Here is a 15,303-nt window from a genome sequence, read left to right as displayed (position 1 = left end):
AATCCTCCTCTGAGGGCTATTTAGGGTCTCTCCTGTGGGTTCCTCTTCAGATAATGAATGCAAGAGCTCACCAGAGTTCCTCTGCATCTCTCTCTTCAACTTCTGCCAAGGATCAACCCGCTGACTGCTCTAGGACGCCTGCAAAACCGCAACAAAGTAGCAAGAAGACTACCAGCAACATTGTAGCGCCTAATCCTGCTGACTTTCTCGACTGTTTCCTGGTGGTGCATGCTCTGAGGGCTGTCTGCCTTCACCCTGCACTGGAAGCCAAGAAGAAATCTCCTGTGGGTTGACAAAATCTTCCACCTGCCAACACAGGCACCAAACTACTGCATCACCGGTCCTCTGGGTCCCCTCTCATCTTGACGAGCGTGGTCCCTGGAACACAGGAGCTGGATCCAAGTGATCCCGACAGTCCAGTGGTCCTTCTGTCCAAATTTGGTGGAGGTAAGTCCTTGCCTCCCCACGCCAGATAGTAATCCTGTGTGCTGCGTGATCTGCAGCTGCTAGGGCTTCTGTGCACTTTTGCAAGACTTCCTTCGTACAAAGCACAGCCCAGGTCCCCTGCACGCCGTCCTGCATTACCCAACTCGCTGAGTTGACCTCCGACTTTGTGGCACCCTCTTTTGTTGTGCTGGGACAACTGCCATGCTCAGATTTCTTGAATGCCTGTTCAAGTGCTTCTGCGGGTGCTGCCTGCTTCTGTGTGGGCTCTCTCTGTTGCTGAGCGCCCTCTCTGTCTTCTCCTCCAAGGGGCGACCTCCTGGTCCTTCCTGGTCCCTGGCAGCACCCATTATCTTCAACCGTGACTCTTGCAGCTATCAAGGCTTGTTTGCACTATTTCTGCATGGAAACAACTCTGCATCCTCCAGCACGCCGTGGGACATCTTCTGACCAAAGGAAAAGTTCCTGGCACCTTCCGTTGTTGCAGAATCTTTGGCTTCTTCCACCCAGAGGCAGCCCTTTTGCACCTTCATCCAGGGTTTAGTGGGCTCCTGCCCCCCCTGGACACTTGCATGACTCTTGGACTTGGTCCCCTTCCTTTGCAAGTCCTCGGGTCCAGGAATCCGTCTTCAGTGCTTCACAGTCAGTTGTTGTCTTTGTAGAATCCCCTATCTCGACTTTACTCTCTTTCTGGGGTAGTAGGGTAACTTTACTCTTACTTTTCAGGGTCTTGGGGTGGGGTATCTTGGACACCCTTACTGTTTTCCTACTGTCCCAGCGACCCTCTACAATCTCCCATAGGTCTGGGGTCCATTCGTGATTCGCATTCCACTTTTGGAGTATATGGTTTGTGTTGCCCCTAGACCTATGTTCCCCTATTGCATCCTATTGTGATTCTACGTTGTTTGCACTACTTTTCTTATAGTTTCTTGCCTGTTTTGGGTTTGTGTACATATATCTTGTGCATATTACTTACCTCCTAAGTGAGGGTATTCTCTGAAATACTTTTGGCATATTTTCACTAAAATAAAGTACCTTTATTTTTTGTAAATCTGTGTATTGTGTTTTCTTATGATATAGTGCTATATGATATAAGTGGTATAGTAGGAGCTTTGCATGTCTCCTAGTTTAGCCTAAGCTGCTCTGCTATAGCTATCTCTATCAGACTAAGCTGCTAGAACACTACTAATCTACTAATAAGGGATAACTGGACCTGGCACAAGGTGTAAGTACCATCAGGTACCCACTATTAGCCAGGCCAGCCTCCTACAAACTCTCCTTCCATAAAGGCTATTTCGACTGTGTACGCAGTTGACTCATCATAGAGTACATCAAAATCTCTCTAAACCTATAACTTCAAATCCAGTCTTGACCATCACAACTGGATTTATACTTTCATCGATATCCAGATTCATTGCTTGCTGGTGGATTTGGCTAGCCATGGTTCCTGCTAATGAAATCAAGGTGCCCTACATGAGACTCCATAACTTGGAAAACACCTAGACTAATACCTCAAAACTCAGACCCACACACGAGCACAGGCCCCCACACACAGAATAATATCAGAGACTCATAGGTGCACATGCACACATGCAGACTCAGAGACGCACACACACCACACAAGCACGCTCCACACTCCACTTCCCGTTTTCCAGTTATTACTTCATGAGGTCAACCCACTGGACTCAGAGTAATGGAATTACCGGTAAGTAATTCAAACACTGAGGTAGCACATCCGTGCGCATCGAAGGCTCATCTAAATTTTAAAAAGTCCTGACACAAGATTTACGTCCGAGGCTCAACAGCTCAAAAAAGAAAATCATTTTGAGCTACAAGGAAGACAATCATGACCTAAAAACAAGGATGTTTGCTCTATTAAAAAACAAACGATGCAACAAGAAAAAAAAAATCAATGTCTTATACTTTTCCTTGGCTTTACCCTCAAAAAGGACAACATTCTAGCCTGGGGATAGAGAGACCTCTCGTAAGCAATCCACATAGATTTTTAAAGTGTATACGAATTACCTTTTATCATAGCTACTTAAAACCCCTCACCAGCTCTTTCTAGCAGCTTCCTACAGCAGCTCTAACTTCCTGAAAGCCTCTTTAATGCCACTGTTTATTTCTTTTTAAAAAAGCAAACAAATGCTTCAGGAACACTATACCGAGATCAGCCAGTTGCCTGGCATAGCTGTTGCTACAGCTTCTTCTTACCGTGCATTTTAAGTTAGAGCTGTGTCTATTATCAATACCACAACTCTCACACCATATGCAATGCGCATGGCCTCACCTTCGATGTGACAGATGTGTTTTCAAATATCCCAAATGATCTTACAGATGAGATTATGCATCACATCATCATTAACACTATGAGTAAGGCGACTATGAATGTTGCCTGGATTGGATGACGCGTCAGACGAGGAGTAGGAGCATTGCTAGCTCACCTCGATGAGAAGGGTAGCGAGTGTCCAGTGGCATTGATCAGTCACTCACTGTTTCTTAGGCAACAGAACTGGGCTGCTATTGAAAACAAATGTTTTGCAATGGTGTGGGCCCTGAGGAGGGTCCGGCCTTACTTGTTTGGTATCAACTCTGTGGTCCAAACCCATCACAAGCCAGTCGAGTGGTTGATGGAAACGAAGGGTGGAAATCCCAAGTTGTTGAGGTTTCTATCTCGTTACAAGACCTAGATTTCACTGTAGAGCACAAACCCAGAATGCATCGTTTGAAAGCAGATTGACTTTCCTACCAGTACTCCCTATCAGACAATCAGACCTCTCCAACGGCGAAGTAAGGTTCTGAGTGGTCTTATATGGGACAGGCATCTTTGGGGATTTAAATGTCCCCTGCATGGTAAAGGGGCGCGTGTTCATGCCCTGAGTGACCCGACTGCATGTGAAACTGGTACCCTGACTTTTTATTGGCCCAAGTAACACAATAATTTAGTGTGTGTGCTGGGGGCTAGCCCCATCCATGGTAAAGCCAAGGTCCAAACCCTCTTCAGTGGCCTGGAGAGGTACATAACACACACACACTTTAATATGAACATAAGACAACTGTCCACATCTTGGGATGTTGACATGAAATGGTGGTGGCAGTCTAACAATGTTTGTGAAACAACAGTCCTGAGCAGACAGTTTTCCTCCTTTTATTCGACACAGCAAGAATGAATTTGAGTTTTTAACCATGTAGCTTTCAGTGCACAGCATGGTCAATTTTAATTTGACGTGCAGAAGGATGCTGTATTTTTTTGGACAGGGGAATGCAGGAGAACTGAGGCCCATGTTTATACTTTTTTTTGCCACATTTGCGTCACTTTTTGATGCAAAAGCAGTGCAAAACTTACAAAATACAATTATATTTTGTAAGTTTTTGTATCACAAAAAGACGCAAATGCAGCGCAAAAAAAGTATAAATATGGGCCTGAGTGTCTCCCCTTATGATGTATCAGAGTGTTGTTAACCAGTCGAGGCAGGGGAACACAGGAGAACTGAGTGTCTCCCCTTATGATGCATCACAGTGTTGTTAACCAGTCGAGGCAGGGGAACACAGGAGAACTGAGTGTCTCCCCTTATGATGTATCACAGTGTTGTTAACCAGTCGAGGCAGGGGAACACAGGAGAACTGAGTGTCTCCCTTTATGATGTATCACAGTGTTGTTAACCAAACACAGGAGAACTGAGTGTCTCCCCTTATGATGCATCACAGTGTTGTTAACCAGTCGAGGCAGGGGAACACAGGAGAACTGAGTGTCTCCCCTTATGATGCATCACAGTGTTGTTAACCAAACCCAGGAGAACTGAGTGTCTCCCCTTATGATGTATCACAGTGTTGTTAACCAAACACAGGAGAACTGAGTGTCTCCCCTTATGATGTATCACAGTGTTGTTATCCAAACACAGGAGAACTGATTGTCTCCCCTTATGATGTATCACAGTGTTGTTAACCAGTCGAGGCAGGGGAACACAGGAGAACTGAGTGTCTCCCCTTATGATGTATCACAGTGTTGTTAACCAAACACAGGAGAACTGAGTGTCTCCCCTTATGATGTATCACAGTGTTGTTAACCAAACACAGGAGAACTGATTGTCTCCCCTTATGATGTATCACAGTGTTGTTAACCAGTCGAGGCAGGGGAACACAGGAGAACTGAGTGTCTCCCCTTATGATGTATCACAGTGTTGTTAACCAAACACAGGAGAACTGAGTGTCTCCCCTTATGATGTATCACAGTGTTGTTATCCAAACACAGGAGAACTGAGTGTCTCCCCTTATGATGTATCACAGTGTTGTTAACCAGTCGAGGCAGGGGAACACAGGAGAACTGAGTGTCTCCCCTTATGATGTATCACAGTGTTGTTAACCAAACACAGGAGAACTGAGTGTCTCCCCTTATGATGTATCACAGTGTTGTTATCCAAACACAGGAGAACTGAGTGTCTCCCCTTATGATGTATCACAGTGTTGTTAACCAGTCGAGGCAGGGGAACACAGGAGAACTGAGGGGCATATTTATACTCTGTTTGCGCCGGAATTGCGTCGTTTTTTTTTACGCAATTCCGACGCAAAACTAACTCCATATTTATACTTTGGCGTTAGACGCGTCTAGCGCCAAAGTCCATGGAGTTTGCGTCATTTTTTAGCGTGGACACCTACTTTGCGTTAATGATATGCAAGGTAGGCGTTCCCGTCTAAAAAATTTACTCCGAGGCATGTGCGCCGTATTTACACTCCCGGGCAAAATTAACGCCCGGGAGTTGGCGGGTCAAAAAAAATGATGTACGGCCGCTTTTGCGCCGTTTTTTTGCACCTGGAAAAGGCAGGCGTTAAGGGACCTGTGGGCTCGGAAGGAGCCCAGGGGTGCCCTCCCATGCCCCCAGGGACACCCCCTGTCACCCTTGCCCAGCCCAGGACACCCAAGGCTGGAGGGACCCATCCCAGGGACATTAAGGTAAGTTCCGGTAAGTATTATTTTTTTTTTTTTTTTTGTGGCATAGGGGGGCCTGATTTGTGCCCCCCTACATGCCACTATGCCCAATGACCATGCCCAGGGGACAGAAGTCCCCTGGGCATGGCCATTGGGCAAGGGGGCATGACTCCTGTCTTTGCTAAGACAGGAGTCATTTCTATGGGGGTTGGGAGTAGAAAAAAATGGCGCAAATCGGGTTGAGGCGAAAAATTTGCCTCAGCCTGACTTGCCCCATTTTTTGGCGCCCAAGCTCCATATCCCCCTACGCCGGCGCTGCCTGGTGTACGTCGTTTTTTTTCACGCACACCAGGCAGCGCCGGCGGCTAACGTCATTGATTAAATATGGCGCCCGCATGGTGCTTCAGAATGGCGTTAGCCGGCGCTAATTTTTTTGACGCAAAACTGCGTTAGCGCAGTTTTGCGTCAAAAAGTATAAATATGGCCCTGAGTGTCTCCCTTTATGATGTATCACAGTGTTGTTAACCAAACACAGGAGAACTGATTGTCTCCCCTTATGATGTATCACAGTGTTGTTAAGCAAACAAAGGAGAACTGAGTGTCTCCCCTTATGATGTATCACAGTGTTGTTAACCAGTCGAGGCAGGGGAACACAGGAGAACTGAGTGTCTCCCCTTATGATGTATCACAGTGTTGTTAACCAAACACAGGAGAACTGAGGGTCTCCCCTTATGATGTATCACAGTGTTGTTAACCAAAGGAGAACTGAGTGTCTCCCCTTATGATGTAACACACTGTTGTTAACCAGTCGAGGCAGGGGAACACAGGAAAACTGAGTGTCTCCCTTTATGATGTATCACAGTGTTGTTAACCAGACACAGGAGAACTGAGTGTCTCCCCTTATGATGTATCACAGTGTTGTTAACCAAACAAAGGAGAACTGAGTGTCTCCCCTTATGATGTATCACAGTGTTGTTAACCAGTCGAGGCAGGGGAACACAGGAGAACTGAGTGTCTCCCCTTATGATGTATCACAGTGTTGTTAACCAAACACAGGAGAACTGATTGTCTCCCCTTATGATGTATCACAGTGTTGTTAACCAGTCGAGGCAGGGGAACACAGGAGAACTGAGTGTCTCCCCTTATGATGTATCACAGTGTTGTTAACCAAACACAGGAGAACTGATTGTCTCCCCTTATGATGTATCACAGTGTTGTTAACCAGTCGAGGCAGGGGAACACAGGAGAACTGAGTGTCTCCCCTTATGATGTATCACAGTGTTGTTAACCAAACACAAGAGAACTGATTGTCTCCCCTTATGATGTATCACAGTGTTGTTAACCAAACAAAGGAGAACTGAGTGTCTCCCCTTATGATGTATCACAGTGTTGTTAACCAGTCGAGGCAGGGGAACACAGGAGAACTGAGTGTCTACCCTTATGATGTATCACAGTGTTGTTAACCAAACACAGGAGAACTGAGTGTCTCCCCTTATGATGTATCACAGTGTTGTTAACCAAACAAAGGAGAACTGAGTGTCTCCCCTTATGATGTATCACACTGTTGTTAACCAGTCGAGGCAGGGGAACACAGGAGAACTGAGTGTCTCCCTTTATGATGTATCACAGTGTTGTTAACCAAACACAGGAGAACTGAGTGTCTCCCCTTATGATGCATCACAGTGTTGTTAACCAGTCGAGGCAGGGGAACACAGGAGAACTGAGTGTCTCCCCTTATGATGTATCACAGTGTTGCTAACTAAAAACAGGAGAACTGAGTGTCTCCCCTTATGATGTATCACAGTGTTGTTAACCAAACACAGGAGAACTGAGTGTCTCCCCTTATGATGTATCAGAGTGTTGCTAACTAAACACAGGAGAACTGAGTGTCTCCCCTTATGATGTATCACAGTGTTGCTAAATAAACACAGGAGAACTGAGTGTCTCCCCTTATGATGTATCACAGTGTTGTTAACCAAACACAGGAGAACTGAGTGTGTCCCCTTATGATGTATCACAGTGTTGTTAACCAAACACAGGAGAACTGATTGTCTCCCCTTATGATGTATCACAGTGTTGTTAACCAGTCGAGGCAGGGGAACACAGGAGAACTGAGTGTCTCCCCTTATGATGTATCACAGTGTTGTTAACCAAACAAAGGAGAACTGAGTGTCTCCCCTTATGATGTATCACAGTGTTGTTAACCAGTCGAGGCAGGGGAACACAGGAGAACTGAGTGTCTCCCCTTATGATGTATCACAGTGTTGTTAACCAAACACAGGAGAACTGAGTGTCTCCCCTTATGATGTATCACAGTGTTGTTAACCAAACAAAGGAGAACTGAGTGTCTCCCCTTATGATGTATCACACTGTTGTTAACCAGTCGAGGCAGGGGAACACAGGAGAACTGAGTGTCTCCCTTTATGATGTATCACAGTGTTGTTAACCAAACACAGGAGAACTGAGGGGGTGATTCTGACCCCGGCGGTCGGGAGCACCGCTGACAGGCCGGCGGTGCCCCGCAGGGCATTCTGACCGCGGCGGTAAAGCCGCGGTCAGACCGGCAACACTGGCGGTCTCCCGCCAGTGTCCCGCCGCCCTATTGAATCCTCCAAGGCGGCGCAGCTAGCTGCGCCGCCGAGGGGATTCCGACCCCCCCTACCGCCATCCAGTTCCCGGCGGTCCGCCCGCCGGGAACCGGATGGCGGTAGGGGGGGTCGCGGGGCCCCTGGGGGCCCATGCCACTGGCATGGGCACTGCAGGGGCCCCCGTAAGAGGGCCCCTACAAGTATTTCACTGTCTGCTTGGCAGCACCCGTCGCACCTTCCCACTCCGCCGGCTCGATTACGAGCCGGCATCCTCGTGGGAAGGGAGTTTTTCCCTGGGCTGGCGGGCGGTCTTTTGGCGACCGCCCGCCAGCCCAGGGAAAAACTTAGAATACCCTCCGCGGTCTTTCGACCGCGGAGCGGTATTTCGGAGGGGGAAGTCTGGCGGGCGGCCTCCGCCGCCCGCCAGACTTAGAATCACCCCCTGAGTGTCTCCCCTTATGATGCATCACAGTGTTGTTAACCAGTCGAGGCAGGGGAACACAGGAGAACTGAGTGTCTCCCCTTATGATGTATCACAGTGTTGCTAACTAAAAACAGGAGAACTGAGTGTCTCCCCTTATGATGTATCACAGTGTTGTTAACCAAACACAGGAGAACTGAGTGTCTCCCCTTATGATGTATCACAGTGTCGTTAACCAAACACAGGAGAACTGAGTGTCTCCCCTTATGATGTATCACAGTGTTGCTAACCAAACACAGGAGAACTGAGTGTTTCCCCTTATGATGTAGCAGAATGCTTTAAACTAGAAGAGGCAGAGAACGCAGGAGAACTTTTCAGAAAACCACGAATCCTTGTAAACCTCGAATTCCTTGAAAATGTTAACTTTATCTGATTCCGTTTTTGAAGGCTGCTACGCCTGATGTACCTGAAAAGTGTTAGTGCCTTGCATACACAGTGTCCCTTACCAATGGTTTGAGGTCTGGCGCTCTATTGGAGGCAACCTTCCATACGCGTTTCTTACCTAGGAGTTGAAGGTTGCCTTGCATAAGCAATGTTTCTTACCTACAAGTTGAAGGTTGGCGCTGTACTTGTAGACTGCCTTGCGTACGCAGCAACTCTTGCTTATGAGTTGAAGGTTGGTGCTATAGTTGAAGGTTGCCTTGCATATGTAGTGTCTCTTACCAACGACCTGAAGGCTGTCGCAGTAGTTAAAGGCTGCTTTGCGTAGGCAACATCTCTTACCAACGAGCTGAAGGCTGTCGCAGTAGTTAAAGGCTGCTTTGCGTAGGCAACATCTCTTACCAACGACCTGAAGGCTATTGTTGTAGTTAAAGGCTGCTTTGCGTACGCAACATTTCTTACCTAAGGCTTGAAGACAGGCGCTATAGTTGAAGGTTGCCTTGCATAAGCAACGTTTCTTACCTACAAGTTGAAGGTTGACGCTTTAGTTGAAGGCTGCCTTCCATACTCAGCGCCTCTTACCTATGGCTTGAAGACAGGCGCTATAGTTGAAGGTTGCCTTGCATAAGCATCGTTTCTTACCTACAACTTGAAGGCTGATGCTTCAGTTGAAGACTGCTTTCCATACGCAGCGTCTCTTACCTGTGAGCTGAAGGCTGGCGCTGTAGGTCCCGTAGTAGGTGGAAGCCATGTTGGGGGTGTAGCACTCATACTCCCCCTGGTCATTGGCCTGGAGCTGGACGATGTGCAGTCTCACAGAGTCGCCACGGACCCGCTCAATGAAGATCTCGCTCCTCCTTAGCACCCTCTCCTTGTACACCATGTAGGAGAATTCAGGCCCAGCCGTGCTTACAATCTGCAGCTTCACCCCAGGCTTGTGCAGCATGAAGACCGACCACTCAAAGATCTGCTCCACGGAAGCCGTGTTCCTACTCACATTACACCACATCGACACGTGGCTGCCTTCAGTTCTGTATATTGGTCCACGCTGCATCTTGACGTGATGCTGGCCAACCACTGGACCTTCAAGTAAAGAGAAAAACACTGTTAGAAAATCTGAACTGTTCACTCCATATACAGGTTCATTAAATCATTAATGTATCTGCTCACTAACCCATCCAATCAAAAACCACCAACCCACCCATCAATACATCCCTTCATTCAGCCATCCATTGGGCCCCCCATTTACCCATCTGTGGATGAGGCCATCAAGCCACTGACGGCCATGCAGATCCTTTCACTCGCCTCCCTACTCACACGTCTACATGTCCATCTCTATAAGAATGCTGTGTGCAAAGTGTCAAGAGATTCACCACTGGAAGGCTCAGTCATCACCTTACACTCACTTTTAGTCCAAAAATGACATTTTTCCTGATATGACCCTACTGGTTATTTCCTCATCTCAATTATTTCAATGGAAATAGCAGGTGGAGCTGTATTGTAAGGCAGGTGTAGGGTTAGAACATTAAAACATTGAGTGCAGTCTCTCTACATCCATGTCTCCCTCTCCAGGTCTATCTAGCCATCACTGTGTTTATGTGTCTCTAGCTGGCTATGCATCTGCCACCCTGCTTTTGGGAAGCACTACAAACATGGCAGAATCTGCAGCACGCGACTTAGCTATTTCTCACAACCCATACATGATAGAATTTGCAGCCTACATTTGCAGTTCTCAGCCTACTACTATTCAAGTGCCCTTACGCAGAGCCATTAGACAATTCTTTCAGATTTTATCTACTTTTTGCAGTCACACGCTGCCCATTAGGTTATAGACATCGGAGCATGCCTAATGGCAGTCATCAGACAAGCATTGGTAAAACCAGTAGCTCTCACTTATAAAGGAGCTATTGGCTTTGGCAATGTGTTTTGCCATGTTGTACACCAGTGTGGCTGATGTTGAGCATGGCTAAAAGTTATTGGCACGGAGTGTCGTAGAGTGAAGTGGGGGAGAAGAGTGTCGTAGAGTGGATTTACTTTAGTAGAGTGTCGTAGAGTTCAGTAGAGCGGAGTAGAGATAAGATGTTCGGTGGAAGAGATTGTCGTAGAGTGCAGTGTTGTAGAGTGGTGTGGTGTAGAGTGGGGTGGAGTGAGGTGGAATAGGTTGACGCGGACTGGAGTGGATTGAGGTAGTGGTGTGGACTGGTTTGGAGTAGAGTGGGGTGGATTGTAGTGGGGTACAGTGTGGTGGATTGAGTGGAGTGGGGTGGATTGGGTGGACTGGGTAGGGAGGATTGAAATGGGATGAAGTGGATTGGATAGGGGTGGGGCCGATTGGAGCGGGATGGATTGGAGTGGGTGGATTACATTGGATTGGGGTGGATGAATTGGATTGGATTGGATTGGATTGATTGGATTGGAGTAATAGGTCTGGGGTGGGGTGGAGTAGGCTGGGGTGGGATGGATTGGACTGGAGTGGGTTGGATTGGACTGGAGTGGGGTGGGGTGGAGGATTAGATTGGAGTGGGGTGGATTGGATTGGATTGGAGTGTGGCGGGCTGGATGGATTGGAGTGGGGTAGATTAAATTGAACTGGGATGTGGTGGATTGATTGGGTGAAGTGGATTGAACGGGTGGGATGGAATGGAATGGATTGGGGTAGAGTGGGGTGGAGTGAGGGGGGTGGATTTGAGTGTGGTGGATTGGAGCACGTGGTTTAGATTGGAGTGGGGTGCAGTTGAATGAAGCGGGTGGATTGGATTGGTCTGGGGTGAATTGAATTGGTGTGATGTTGGGTGGATTGAATTAGTGTAGAATGGATTGGATTGAGTGGTGTGGGGTGGAGTGGAGTGGACTGGGTGCGATTGGTATGGGGTGGATTGGTATGGGGAGAAATGGGATAGATTGGGGTGGATTGGAGTGGGGCGACTTGGATTGGAGAAGGGTGGATTGGGGTATACTGCACAGTTATGTGTCAAAGCATAATTTCAGAAATTACACATAAGAAAGAAATAATGTTGTTTTGAAGTATTTAGAACAAGATAATTGTCATCTTTTGAGAACAGCGCACATGAGAAACAAAAACACAACATGAGTGCAAAGTGAGAAAAGAAGACTTGGCAAAATAAAAGAAACTATAGAAAAACTTTGCAATTGTGTTTGTCCTGCTAGTCACGTTTTTACCAGTCACACATCTTTTGTTTACAGGGTTCTAAAGGTTAAAAAGGACAAACTAGTACTTAAATCATGCCTGGAGTCGAATCAATCAGTGCTTGGTCCCTGCTCCACAGAAAGGAACGGAAATTATGCTATGTCTGCAGTGACCAGTTACAAGGCTGTAAAGAAGAGTGCCATGCAAGCCAAAAAATGGTAAGCAATAGGTGGGCTCCAAGCCTGTTTGTTAACAACAGTGTCTCACAAGAGAGACACATATGCTAACACATGCTATTGCAGGCTCGGCCCTAAAAAACGTGCAGTGTGAGGGCCTAGCATGCTCTTCCTGTAGTCAATTTTGGTGTTATACCAGCCCGTAAACCAAGATGCGCATCCAGAAAATTCTGAGATTTACTTCAGAATACACCAAAAACAGAGATAAATACAAAATAAATAATAAAGGATGGAGTCTGGATTGAATCAGTCTCAGAAAGACAAATGAGGCCATGAAGATTAATCCCAAAAGCAGAAAAGAGGCTTTCTTTAGGTGACACACCACCATATCAAAACAAATAGGGGCCAATGAAAAATGTTCCCCGTGTGGGGGCAGCTGCATCAATCACATTCAGCCTTTCATCCTTGCAAGCATGTGACTGCAGTCCATATCTGCTAGACGTAGAGCGTTCGGATTCTCAGAATTAAACCCATTGGCGTACACTCTCAATATTGACCCCTGAATGTCGATGAGACACAATATTGAGGGCAAAATGTTGAAAATAAAATATTGACAGGTAAGTAAGTCCAGATTTTTAATACCTGACTCCTCATATATGTAATTACACGGTACATATATCTTCAAGGTATGTAGATGTGGAGTAAGGAATAATAAATCTCTACTTCCTATATGCACTCACCTTTTTATATGTTGTCCCACGATATTCTATCCTGGATATTATTGTACCACAATATCCTGGGAGTTGATATTCAGTAGTGGAATCAACACATTCCAAGCGTTGACAATAGTTAGAGGAGGGGGAGAAGAGGTGATCATGTCCGTGCGAGATCAAACGTGAGAAGCACATAACATTCTTATGTTTCTCACCCTCAATAATGCAATTTATTGCACTCCAATCTCCTTATGGGCCCTTGCTCATGGTTCTTCTCCATATCTCCATAAATGTGACACCAATAACCATGCCTTTCAACTCAGCCTCCTTTGGAGTTAGTTACTCTTTTTGAACTCATAATCATCCTCTATCAAGCAAATTAACATCAATGGGATCATGTTTCCTTCTTTACTCTCCAAAGAAGTCAGAAATCCCCCCTATGGGCACCACTATCTCAGTTTCAGAAATGGCCTTGAATCGCCCCAATTGCTAAATTCCTGTATATTTCATTCTCCTCCTGTTTGTCCTCTAATATTCCCCTCCACTAGATGAACTTCCCCGCTCTCTGGATGCTCCTGCAATCCGGTAATCTCTGAGTGGACAAGCTGACCACCACGGTGATGTTTGAGTTCTAGCCTGAGTTGCACCATCCCCACCTCTTGGTCAACTCGTGCAACTGCTACTGTGGGTCTTTGGCCTACGCTGGACAACCACAACTACACTTCCAGATAAACCACATAGTCCCACTAGGGTTGTAGCCACTGGGTAGACTATTTTCTGCAGAACCAGAGGTACGGCTTGCTTTCTGAATATAATGATAACTTGATCTAGGAGCTTATCTGCCGTTACTCTTACCACCGACCCATCAGTGCAACAACGTCTTTACACGTTCATTGAAACATCCACAAAGATGTGTGGCACTAACCAGGTCTTAATCATTATCCCGGGTCACATACTACATTTGTCTCATCTGCCTCTATCTGCTTCTGACAATGTAGGACCCACTGTACTAGAGTTGAGTTCAAAGACAAGCATCCAACCCAAAGGAGTACCTTGACCCTGAGAGCTGAACAACACCTTTCTGGGTCCTACCAAATATTACCTTGATTCTTCAAGTTGCATTAGTACCCATAGCACACAGGATGCCATGCCAAGCAAATCAGAGGGCTCACTGTAGACGCCATAAAAGAGTTATCATTGAACTAATTTCTTATTGTGTACCTCCTGGCCACTGAAGACAAAGGGATTGATGTCAACTTCTAGACAAAGATATGCCAGGAAATTTCAGCACTCCGGCTGCTATGAGGTATGTCTGCTAAACCTTTTGCCACCTACTTCAAATCACCCTCCTTACCACAACCTCCCATCCCACCACCCCACCCATATCTCTCTTCCACAATATCCCCTCTCTCAAATCTCTCCACTGCTTTTATGTCCCACCTCCCTGCAACCTATCACTCTACATCATCCCCTTCATGGCCACAAACTCCTACCCCTCACTCAGATTTGTATTGCCTCTCCAGCTTCTTCCCCACTACTTACCTTACTATCCTCATTTATACTCACTCCCACCTCTTATCCTCCTTCTACGCCTCCTTTTGTAATACCTAAAGCTCTCCTTCATAGGTGTTTGTTATCTACATCTTCTCATACCACCACCTCAGCCTCATGCACTCCTGCCTCTCTACCGCCTTCTTCCCAATAACTCCTAACCTTCCCTCCACCCACTACAGACCTCCAACTATATTCACTCCTCACTATGCCGATTCAACTCACAACCCCTTGTCCTCAGACCTCGCTATCCCTACTCACCCTCTGACACTCCTTTCTCACCTCTCAATCCTCATTTCACCTCTATGGCTCACTACCTCCCTTATACCTCAGTTCCTCCCTCCCTGACTCACACACCTGCAGCCTTTGCAAGAAACCCCTCTCGTCTTCAGCCCCACACTCTTCCACCTCATGTTGTTTCATTCACCCTTCCGGGTCCTGCCACCTATCATTCCTCATCTTTCTCCTCCTACACTACCTCTTCAGCACAAAAGTACCCTCCCACTGTACCCTCCATCTCTTCTCCTTTAACACCTCCCCCCCACCCCCCCCAAGTTCAGTAAATGTAAATCCTTGTCCTACTGGCCACAGAGAAAGACTCGACTCACATCAATGACAACTCACAACTTCTACGACTCCTCATCGGTGCAAGGTCTCTGATCAAAAAACAAATGACCATCAATGACCTCCAGCCTGACTCTGAAATAGACCTGTTCTTCATTACGGAAACCTGGGCAGCTGGTGACTTTGGATCAATTCTACATGAAGCTATACCTCCTGCCTTCAAAATCATCATGAAAAAACAGCAGTAAGCAAACATGGAGCAGGGGTCATCGAATCTCAATGTCTACAGAATCAGTCTTAAGTTATAGTCCCCAAAAATGTTACTCTTGT

General features: G+C 46.7%; 1 protein-coding gene across 1 annotated transcript in view; it reads right to left on the bottom strand.

The window, feature by feature from the left end:
* LOC138249273 (immunoglobulin superfamily member 2-like) overlaps positions 1-15,303 on the bottom strand; it is a 42,991-nt gene that overhangs the window by 17,641 nt on the left and 10,047 nt on the right. The window contains exon 2 of the mRNA XM_069203235.1: positions 9,524-9,904. Within this exon, the coding sequence (XP_069059336.1) occupies positions 9,524-9,904 (381 nt within the window). The remainder of the gene's footprint in view (positions 1-9,523; positions 9,905-15,303) is intronic.

The sequence above is a fragment of the Pleurodeles waltl genome, chromosome 8, assembly GCF_031143425.1.
Source record: "Pleurodeles waltl isolate 20211129_DDA chromosome 8, aPleWal1.hap1.20221129, whole genome shotgun sequence".
NCBI classification, from domain to species: domain Eukaryota; kingdom Metazoa; phylum Chordata; class Amphibia; order Caudata; family Salamandridae; genus Pleurodeles; species Pleurodeles waltl.
Note: the sequence above shows the minus strand (reverse complement) of the source record. Positions and strands in the feature narration are given on the sequence as shown.